General features: G+C 50.7%; 1 protein-coding gene across 1 annotated transcript; it reads left to right on the top strand.

Annotated features, from left to right (window-relative positions):
• Window positions 1-97: 97 nt before the first annotated feature.
• On the top strand, window positions 98-6935 carry C13H1orf50 (chromosome 13 C1orf50 homolog). The gene is made up of 4 exons (XM_059716396.1): window positions 98-283; window positions 874-960; window positions 3962-4093; window positions 5656-6935. Exons 1-4 carry the CDS (start codon window positions 113-115, stop codon window positions 5839-5841), a joined length of 576 nt encoding a protein of 191 aa, XP_059572379.1. The 5' UTR covers window positions 98-112; the 3' UTR covers window positions 5842-6935.
• Window positions 6936-11431: the final 4496 nt, after the last annotated feature.

Here is an 11431-nt window from a genome sequence, read left to right on the forward strand (position 1 = left end):
CCTGTCGTCATAGCCCCGCCCAGCGAGCCGGCTCGCCGCGCGGCAACGTCGTGGCTCTACCGTCATAGCTCCGCCCCCTGGCCTGGCCCGCTCCGCCCACGTGGCGCAGGCGATGGCGGCGGGGCGGGAGGAGGCGGCGGCGGCGGCGGCGGCGGGAGCGGGGGGCCCCGAGGGCGCGGCGCTGGTGGAGCGGGGCACGGCGCTGCCGTTGCTGAGCCCCGCGCGGGCCGGGCGCGCCGGGGACCCCGCCGACCTGGTGGCGCTGGCGCAGCGCGTGCAGCAGGTGCGGGCGGGCGGGCGGGTGGCGTTCATTGGGGCCCTCGCGGGGATGCGGCTGATCGCGTGTGCGGGGTTCGTTACTGTTATAATTAACGTGTTGTTATTAATCGCGGTCACGGACGGCGCTGAGTGGAAGCAGGCCGGCACAGGCCGTGCCCGCGGTCGGGGTCGGGGTCGGGGTCGGGCCAGGACGCGGTGCCGGGCGCTCACGTGGATGACCATATCGGCGATTCGTTCACTCATTATTGCCATGATTTACTCCTCGTTTATTGCTATTATTCGTTGCTGCTGCTGCTGTTAGTCACGGTGGTTAATGGCGAGGGGGAGAGCAGGTCCTGGTGGCGGTTGCGCAACGCCGCTCGCTCTTTGCCCCGCGGCCGCCCCCGACCCCCCGCGCAGCTGGCCACGCGCCGCCGGGGAGGGGCAGCCGGGCACTGCCCGCACGCTGCCCTGCGTTCCCCTTCCCCTCCTCCACCACAGCCTAGTAATAAAAAGGCAGTTTTGCTCATCCAAATGTGTGTCCGTAAGGGACGAGGCGCAACGGGACTGGCTTGCCCTGAGCTCGTCTGACAAAGGGTGTCTTCTTCCCGACAGGCAGATGAATTCATCCGAGCCAACGCCTGCAATAAACTGACCGTCATAGCGGAGCAAATCCGGTACTTGCAGGAGCAGGCGCGGAAGGTAAGGAGGAACCGGCCGCTCTCGGTGCGTCCTCTCGGCACCTGGAGGCCGCCTGAACGAATAGCTAAAATCTGAAGGATGAAAGAGCCCTTAAGGGTCGTCCTGGCCCAACCCTCTGCACGGATTCAGGCTAGAGCCCTACCCAGCCCCTCTCAGAGGGCCAAGAGACATGCCGCTTGTAGCTGTCCATTAATGGTGCAGAGAACAGAAAGCAAAGCCAGCAGGAGCTCCTTCCTGTCTCCAGCACAGAAGTGATTTCTGCTTTCCAGGAATATTGTGTGTGTGGGGAGCGTGGAGGGAGAGAGCAAGCATCCCGATTCATTAAACACAGCCAGAAGCTCTCAGGATATCTTTGCTCTGGCTCCCCGGTTCTGTTTTTTCCTATGGAGATGGTGCAGGTCACACCGAGAAGGGAGATGCCACCGCAGCAGAAGTATCAGTTTTGCTAGGATGATGGAGCTTGTCCGAGATCTGTGGTCCAGAAACTATTCTGACACGTCCGGGGGTTTTGAGGAGGAGAGGGAGAGCATAACGAAACACCAGGATTAGATGCAACCTGGAGGTGTGGGCCAGGGGGTGCCTGAAAACAATTCGGGTTGTGCTATCGGATGTGACGGGTGAGGAAGAGTAGCTTGCGGCTGAGCTTGGCTTTGGTTAGACATCAGGAGGAAATGGGGACTAGACAGAGGCAAGAGAATAGGCACCAATGTAAAGGTGATACATGAAGTCATGTGAGTAGATAAGAGAAAATAACTCAAGGTGCAAAGGAAGGAGAGGCGTGAACGTCAGGAGTAGCCCTGGGGGAGTGGGTGGAGAACAGGATCTGGCACAGGGGTGGGGTGGAGGAAGCGTGCGTTTCAAATGCCAGGAGAGGACAGCATATCGGAGATGGTCAGACTGACAGGCCTCACACAGTAGATGTGTCACCGAGAGGTATGTGGTGCCATCCTAGGAGATGATGATGGCAGTGATGATTGTAGGAGGGCAGGAATTGCTTCTTTGGTTAAGGGCCTGTGTCCTTAGAAATGCTATAGATTGATCTGTGACCGTGATTCAAGTCTGCAACCCGGGGTGAAAGCAGTGGGTGGCCGTGTCCCTTCCTTTTAGTCTGTTCTGTGTCCTTTCCCTGAATTCAACAGCCCCGAGATTTTTGATCCCTCCGTCTGGATTCTTAACCCTGATGCCCGCTCCAGTTCGTGGTAGGTGGTGGTTGCCAGTCTTTTTTGGCCTGTTGCCACAAGTTCAACCCTGCCCCTCCCCAAGGGCCCCGCTTGCCCCCAGCTCCCAGAGGTGTCCGTGACAGTCTGTGCTCCGGGGTGCTGGCGTGGAGCCAAGGGGGGCCCAGCCCCTGGCTGCATGGAGCAGAGAGGAGTGGGGACAGGATGCTGCAAGAGGGGCCTCCCTTCCAGGAGCCAGGTGAACTGTTCCCTGGCCCTGCAAGCCCAGCTGTTTTGTATGGTGGGCAAGGATCCAAAGCCCGAATTTTGGTGCCAGCTGCAGGGCTGGGGATGGGTTAACCTAGCTCTTGGGGGTGATACTTTATACCTTCTCTCACAGCAGCTGTCTTGCTCTGCTTCATGTGGCCAGAGCCTGAGTTTCCCCCAGCCCACTGTGGCACCTCCCTTTACCGGGCACTTGGGGCTCCCATGCTACACACAGCAGCTCCCGGTGCCACTAGGTGAGCGGGGCCAACCTGGTCTTAAGTAATGTGCAGCCATATGTCTTCTGTCAGCGCCAAAGAAGGAAGCCTGGGAACTTGAGATCTGGAAACGTAAATAGGAACAGAACAGGGATAGATCTCTTGGCTCGGTGCCGTTGCGAGCCCTTGTGTCATGTGAGCCCGGTTATAAACTGACCATGGAGCAGTGTGCTGACTCGAGCAGCATTCTGAATTTCCCTTTTGTTTGCTGGCTGAGATCCTGGTCTTGGGCAGTTCTGCTGAAGCCCTAGCGTAGCAGACCAGAAAATCCTAGCAGGGGGGTTGCGTGCAGTCCAGCCGCTAGAGAGATCCTTCCCACCAGAGACAGAAGGCACACCTCTGAGCCAGGAGTGTCAGGCCCAGGCAGGAGCTGCTCCGACAGGGGAAGGTGGGTCCTGCTACTTCTGGCAATTGGTCTCGCCCTGCTGCCGCTGCATACAGAGGTCAGAAGCCACTAACTGAGTCACTCGCCTGCACTGAGAAAGTCCCAGGCTGAAGAGAACCCTGCCCTGCCCTCAGTGTCTGCAGTGAGCCTTTGTGCTCCAAGACTTGTGCAACTGCTACTGAAGCAGCACCTAGGTGAGCTCATTAGTCCCAGGGCTGGTCCTAGTAATCTGCCTGCTCTCTCAGGAGAAAGGTTGCTAGACTCCTTCTTGAGTATTACTGTATGTTCTTGCATGCAGCACGTACCTCTTTTTCTGAAACTCAGCTGCTGGAAGTTGGGGTGTTGTTCATTATAAGGAAGGAAATACAGTAATAGCAGGTTCTGCCTCTCCTGGGAGCAAGCGAAAGTAATGCTGTAGGGGGGCTTCCAAGCTACTGGCGGTGAACACCTTTTCTTTCAATGCGCCTGCTAAAGCTCTGGCCACAGGAGCTGCTGCTCAGTTAGTACTGCTCAGCAGTATTTTCAAGGAAAGGTCTTTTTTTCTTCATTCTACCTTTCAGAAGCAAGGTGTGTGTCGTATTTGGGGGGTGTGCTATATGCAAGAGATTACAGCATAGCTAAGCAAGCCATTTACATTGCATATCTAAGTCTAATAATCTTCAGTTGCAGAGCAGGGGACTTGTTGGCATTTGAGTATCACCAAATTAATTAGCCCACTCTTAGCTGATCTTCCTCAAGAAAGTTCTTTCCTTCCTTTCCAGCACTCCTACAGCCCAAGGAGGAGGTGGTGGTTGGATAAGTGGTATATCATTTGAAAGGGACTTCAGGCAGAAAGGGGTTACTGCTTTGTTTTTCTTCTCCCCTGTGTGGACTCGCTGGGGGCAGGAACCTTACAGTTCTGTCTGTCTGTGCCTTAGGTCTTGGATGAAGCTAACAGAGATGCTGATCTACACCACGTGGCCTGCAATTTCGTGAAGAAACCAGGAAGCATCTACTACTTGTACCAGCGGGAAAGTGGCCAAAGATGCTTCTCCATAATCTCTCCTAAGGTAGATGATGAATTCTCTTTGTTTTAGGAAAAATGTTAAGTGAAGCCAAGAGAGAGTAGGAAGAGGAAGTCAACAAAAAATATTCAAAGTCCAGTTTATCCATCCTTGGCTCTCTTGCCAAAAGCCATATTGGCTTAAGAAGTGTGGCACATACTAAAGCTTGCTTTGTGGGTGACTGGAATTGTGTTCATGACTGAGGAGCTGTGTTGTGAAGTCACCTTTAAAGAAAGTTGACGTGCTTTTTCTGTTTGAAAAGTGTGTAAAAAGATACTCTTCTTGGGTGACTTGAGAACTGAGCGGATGGGGTTTTGTAGGAATCCCCCTGAAGGAGTTAATATACATGCTTTCAGAGCCTTCTCTGTCTCCAGCCACTACTGTCTGTTTAGGTCTTGAGACCGATTCACTGACTCCCACAGTTCCACGTCGGTGTGGATATGGGAACCAGGAGCGACCTGTGCCCAACTAGGAGTTAAGTATCCAAAATCTCCTCCTTCAGGCAGGCAGCCTTCTGTGAGCATGACCGATGGGGGTTGGAATTGTCATTAAATATGATATTGAGGCCTCCTATATCCATGTATCTTCAAATAGAGCGCGCAGCACAGCATGGAGGCAACCCTATCTCCTGCCCTGGCAGCAGCTTTCTAGGAGCTCTACAAGAAAGCTAAGGATAGAAAATGTAATGGAGCCAGGCCCCTTTCTGACTGATGTGCTACCCAGTACCAGATGTTGAGGAACATGTCAGAGTCATCAGATTGCTTGTGCCAAAGATCCCAGGTTTGGTTAGCCTTTGCTGAAGCATCCAGTATCTAATGTGTGTTGTTAAACAAAAGCAGTTTTTAATGGCCAAGTACAGAAAATTAAGAACAAGCCATACAAATGAGGCTTCTACACTATTGTCATTGCACAGAGCTTGCACTAGAAAGTGTAGTAACCTGCCTGAATTGGGAGCAGCGTTCTTCAGTCTCCTGTGTAGCGCCATCACACCCTCAAGTAACCTGTTAAGTTTGCAATGAGCATGAGCTATGCATGAATCCACTGGTTTGCATGACTTGCGGTGCTTGTCGACTGGCTTTTATGGAGGCACCCTGTGGACAGGAGGAAGCGACAGCTGTGATGTATCTTCATTTTTAGTAAGGCTTCTGATGCCATTTCCCACAACCTTCTCATATAAGTAAGCTAAAGAACGGTGGTGTAGATAAAAGTACTATAATGTGGGTGCATAACTGGTTGGATTATAGAGCTCGGCGCCAAATTGTGAGGGGGCAGAGTTCCCTAGGGGTCTATCCTGATCATGAGAGAGGCTGTGGAGTCTCAATCACTGGAAGTTTTAGTTGCAGGTTAGGCAGATATCTTGTCTGGAGTGGTTTAGACAGGAATGACGTCTTGAGCAGGAATCTGGCCTGCATGACTTTTCACGGTTTCTTCCAGCACTATATATTCCTGATTGTACAGCAGTGTGGTTCTGGTAGATGGGCCTAGGCATCATCTGCCTGTCAAGCTGATCTTCCAGCGAGTATGTGAGCGGATGCTGATGTGAATTTGTTCCCTTCTGTTTTCTACAGGAGTGGGGGACCAGTTGCCCACATGCTTTTCTTGGTGCCTACAAGCTTCAGCATGACATGTCCTGGACTCCATCTGAGAACATTGAAAGACGAGATGCTGAAATTGGCATCATTGATAAGCTGCTGAGCCAGCAGGCAGCACTACCTCAGTGTGCAGAGCCCAATTTCCAAGGCCTCATCAAGTGAAGCAGGCTGGCAGTAATCGTGGAGGAGATGTGAACAGCTGAAGTTGCTAGCACTGCAAAGAGTTTCAGGAATAGACCAAGAAGAAAAAATGGTGATTCTGCTCATTTCAGCTACTACTAATTCATTTTTCCTTGAAAAGTTTGAACACAAAGTTTTGGGGGTTTTTCAGTCCCACCCAAACATCCAGTAATGTGTAGGTTTGGCTTACGACTGTATAAGGGCAAAAAACAAAACACTGTCTTTTTCACTAGGCTCTTTTTTCTGTGATAACATGAAAAAGAGGTGACGTTGCTTCCCTGATAGTCTAGGAGATGCACGAGAGGCAAGAATTTGTGTATGATATCCCTTATTGGGCCAACTGCATGGTTGGTACGGATCTAGACCAATGTTCAGGTACCACAGGGCTGAAGGAGCATATTGTAATACCCAAAAGTTTGCCTATACTTATTTCAAGCATACAGTTGGTTCAAATAAAAGGTATCGCCCACAAGAACATAGAAAAGAGGTATTCCTTCTCCCCAAAGGAGTCTCCAGATACATATCAACCAAAAGACTAATAAGAAAATCTTGTTTTTTCAATCACCAGTTTTGTAACTCTGCCATTTGTATCAGACTTGCACAGCTTAATGTTCACCCTGCCCTTTTCTGCAGCTGCTAAGGACTCGTAATCGTGAATCAGTCTCGCTGCAGTGATCTCTTTCACTGACGTTTGCTCAATTCCAGTGAAAGGAATTGCTCCAGTATCAATGCAAGTAAATCCTTGTGTGCTCCCGTTTAGAATATCCTTCTGTTATCAGGTTCCCCTCGGATATAGGGGGGAGTAAGAAATAGGATCCACCCGGGAGTGTGTTGTGTGTGTGCCTGTCTGTCAGCTGTGCTGCCACTGTTGAGGAAAGTGGTCCATTCTAGCTAACTCTGGTTTATACAGTGTAGTACCATCTAGTACAATGGGGCTTTGAGATCTGTTTAAGGGTACTATGGGGTGCTGAGCAATATTAGCACTGTTGGGTGTGTAAACATCTCTACGCGATTTGCAAGAAAAACCCAGAGATTTCAAAGACGAATCTATAGCATTAAAAACACTCTGCCCTGTTGTGGTCTTTCTGAGTTCTGTTCAGCAGGAGAATTGTTCTTTTATTCTTCCATAGTCCAAAAAAGCAGTGAAAGCTAATAACTGGCATTTTCTAAGGGGTGCCATTGGTGCATATGCACAGGTAACTGGTTTTTCCGTTTGAGGGCAGGTCCTGGGATCCAACAAACCCTGGTTTTGGGAGTTCTCAGCCCTATGGGCTTTGAGTTGCAGGGGAACCGAGGGAGGCTGTGGCCTCCCTGCCTCTAGTGCCATGATATAGGAGAACAGGAAAATACCTAGTACCTGCTCAGCTCCAGTGGATGCTACTACTTAGTAAGACTCCAGCAGTGTTTGTATGAGGCAGCCGTGTACCTACAATGTCATCTGCAATTTGGTAGGGAACCACAGTTACTGTAGGGCGGGGTGTCACACTTATCTTGGGTTCTGGACCATGGGGGCTCCTTCTAGGCCAGATCCAGCCCAGGGCATGGGGTAGTGACTACAGCCATGGCAGCTGCTTGCGTGGGGGCAGAGATATAACAAGGCAGCTGGTGCCCAGTGCCCTGTCAGGGTATGAGAATAAAAGCATTTTCCTACTTCACAGGTGGATGTGAGAACAGGTACATTAAGGATAGTGAGGTATTCTGATGCTATGAGAATGGGGCCTAGGCAAGTGTAATAGCCTGCAATACATGCATTAGACAAAAATCTCCAGACTGATCATGGGGTGCTAGGCAATGTTAGTAGTGATTTGAAATAGGAATCCATAGGATTAAAACTGTTCTGCCCTGCTGTGGGCTTTCTGAGTTCTGTGCAACAGAAGAATTGCTCTAGTGTTTTTCTGTCATCAGAAAACAAGTGGAAGTTCAGCGCTGGCATTTCTGAGGGGTGCCTCGAGTCTAGCAAAGGGTGCCTTAAGTTTAACAAGGCTGAGACTTAATTAACAGTAGACACTAAACATGCAACTGAAAGCCCCATACGTATGTATTTGGCTGATCTTTCCTACGTGGATCCTCAGCCTGAGTATTTCTAGACTACCCCTTTGCTTTCTCCCTCCTTCCCCGCCCCCTTGCCCTTGTACTCCCAGCTCTGGCTCCAGAGCCTCTGGCAGCAGGGAGGGAAAGAGGAACAGTGGCAGCAGAGCAGCTGGAGGTTTGGTGGTGCTGAGGGGAAATATCACCCCTTTTTATTTTATTTTTTTTTGCCACAGACTTGCATTTAGTGGCCAAAGAAACCCCCCACAGTTTCTGGCAGAAAAAATGCAATGACATCACCCTATAACAAGAACTACATTTCCCAGATTGCCCTTGTGCTGCTGCTGCTGCTGCTGCATCTTCCCCTGCCAGAGCTGGAGACAAGGGGAAGGGAAGAGAGGGAGGTTGCAGCTCCTGCCCACACTTCTGGCAGTGCCCACCCAGCTCCTGCAGGAGAGACAAGAAATTGGCATCTCTGGGCTCTCCTTGCTGAGACTGACTGCAGAGTACCAAAAAAGAAAAGTCCCCATTTTAAAATGTGAACAGTTATTGGGCTGTGGCTTGTAATATGGAGTGGAACGAGGCGGTGTTAGCAATCTGCTGACATTGCCAGCATGCTGACTCCTAGGGAAAGAGGACCCCTCCCAGTCATTTTAGTCTTGGTGAATGTGCAGTGTGCTGTTTTCTGGAAAAGTGGCCTCCATCTACCCTTGCTCCATCTCTGTATTGGAAGGAGGAACATGTTCTAAGCTACGTATATTTGAGGGATCAGGGCCCTGCTAATTTCAGCCCTATTTCTGTTGCAAGAGCAGCTCTGCTTTCCCCAGCCTTATAGTTAATGCAGCACAATGCACTCTCGACACATTCCTGATGCTTCATGTCCGCTGCAGGGTTAGCTTGGAGCTTGTATGCCCGCTGTGTGATCACTAGGGAGGTTCCTGTACACGCGACGTCCTGAGGGTCTTGTTCTGCCCTCTGTTGCTAGGGTGGCACAAAATGGCCTTAAATGAGGATTAGGCCCCGTGTGTTCGAACTGCAACTCTTCCAGTGCTCAGTATTAATAACATTGACAGAAAGCCAAGAACTATTCCTATCCTCAGAGGCAGCAAGTATCACTTACTCCCTCCCCCTTTTGCAAACAAGAAACAAGGACACTTGCAGCAGTGATAAATGCTCCGTTAAGGTCCCCTTGCATATCCCTTCAAAGACTAGTGTTGAAACCCCAGAGACACAGTCATAAGCATTAGAAAACCAGGAAGTGCACAGCTCCGGTAATATTTCCCAAACAACTTGGTGTCTATAGACATGCCACACACAAGATGCATGGTAGCCCTGGCTGCAGTGATGCTGGAAGAACAGGGTGGCACTTTGCATCATGCCAGAAGTGTCAGGCCCAAAACTCGGGGGATTATTTTGGAGAAGTAGGGTATTTTGTTGAATGGGGGCAGACTTCAAATTTCCTGACTCTATTGTGTGCAAAGTACTACTTCAAACATTGACTTCCTGTTTTCGTAGAGTTGTGGTGAGGGCTCTTCAACCTCAATATTGTGCGTGGGATGAGGGAGCATCGCTGGTTTTGAAGTCTCAGTTCAGGGTTTTGAAATCTCATGTTCTGCAACAGTGCAGGGATCTGGAGGAACTACTGAGCAGCATAAACTCCACTTCAGTAGAACACTTTGTGACCAGAGCATTGCAGCTCCAAAAAATCTATAAAAAACAGGAGCAGAAAAACATGGTCGGAAAGGCCCGTAGGAGGTCATGTAGTCCAGCTCCCCGTTCAAGGCGCTGTCACCTTGTTGTGAGCCGTCCCAAATGTTTGTCCGATTTGTCCTTAAAATCTTCCAGTGCTGGCAATTCCCCACACTCTGAGCAATGTGTTTCAGTATTCAACCCCTGTCATAGGTAGGGGAAGTTCTTTGTAAAATCTAACCTTACTGCCCCTTGTTGCCTTTTTAGCTTATTACTACTTCTGTCCCCCTGCCCGTGAACACAGACAGCAATTGACTGCCATCCTCTATAACAATCCTTTCTATATTTGAAGGCTATTATCAGATGCCCTCTCTGTCTTATCTTTTCCAAAGTAAATAATCCCAATTCTTCCAGTCTTTTTTCAAATGTCATATTTGCTAGACCTCTAATCATTTTATTGGTTTTCCATAGTCTCTGTCCAGTTTGTTCAATTAGTTCTTGAAGGGCGGGCAGCGCCCCAAACTGGAGAAAGTACTACAGGTGAGGCCTTCTCAGCACTGAATAGGGTGGAAGAAGTATTTCCTGTGACTTGAGTCTCACAATTGTATTAATGCATCTCAAATGCTGCTAGCTTTTTGTGCGACGATATTGCAGCGTTGAGTCACTCACTTGTCATCTCCTATAGCTTCCAGGTCCTTTTCACAATACTGCAGACTAACCAGTAATTCCTCATTTCATATTCGTGAATTTGACTGTTTTTTATTAAGTGTAGCACTTTGTGTATGTAAGGGTATTGGCCTTGTAACAGGTTTGTCTGAAAATAACTATGTTGTTCAGAGAAAACTGACAGTGGGCAGTCGGGTTAGGAGCAGGGCTCCGGGCTGTTGCCCACTGGGATTGATTCTCAGTTAATATCCATCTCCTTTAGTTTATTTATTAATAAATGTAACCTGTTCCTGAAAGCTGACTATGGTTCCTCAATTCATAGATTCATAGATGTTAGGGCCGGAAGGGATCTCAATAGACCACGAGTCCGACCCCCGGCATAGTGACCCTGCAGAGCGCTGGGTTCAGATGACCCCAGCCAGATGCCTATCCAACCTCCTCTTGAAGACCCGCAGGTAGGGGAGAGCACCACCTCCCTTGGGAGCCCGTTCCAGACCTTGGCCACTCTCACTGTGAAGAAGTTCTTCCTAACTGAAGCACAAACAACACCTTTTGCCCTTGACCTTACTGAATTTCATCCTGTTTATTTCAGATCATTCCCCCCAATTTATCAGGGGATCCTAGTCCTTTCTTCTAAAGCAGTGGTTCTCAACCTTTTTTTAGTGTAGTATGAAGGCACCCCCCAAAATATTTTGGAGTGGAGTGACACGGTGGTTGAGAACCGCTCAGCCTAGAACCTAGCTCCGTGGCGCGTAGGTTTTTAAAATGCGTGCTGGTCCGTGGGCAGCGTTTATGGAGACGGCCTTGAGGCTAGAAGGGTTGAGCACCGCTGATGTAGCGGGCGGGGGCGACGCCTGAGCTCGCCGTGCCCTGCCCTTCCCATCGTGCGCCCCCTCCTTGCACCGGGGCCAGGGGAGCTCCCGGCCCCAGGAGCTGAACGGGGCAGCCCCGTGGCCCACCTCCCCGCTTGGCCGGTGCAGCGGGGAGTCGCGGCACGCCCGTGGTAGGACCTCGCGGCCCCGAGTCACTGGTGGAGGGGCTCGTGCTGGACCACCCTGCGCTCCAGGATTGGGCCCGCCGGGCCTCGACTGGTCCCTGCGCACCGGGACTGGGGCCTGAGCCCCTGCAGGCCGGGCCCGGGTTCGGAGTGGGGCTGGGGCCAGACACGGCCTAAGGTGGCCATCCCCGA

Source organism: Alligator mississippiensis, chromosome 13, assembly GCF_030867095.1.
Source record: "Alligator mississippiensis isolate rAllMis1 chromosome 13, rAllMis1, whole genome shotgun sequence".
In the NCBI taxonomy this organism is placed as follows: Eukaryota; Metazoa; Chordata; order Crocodylia; family Alligatoridae; genus Alligator; species Alligator mississippiensis.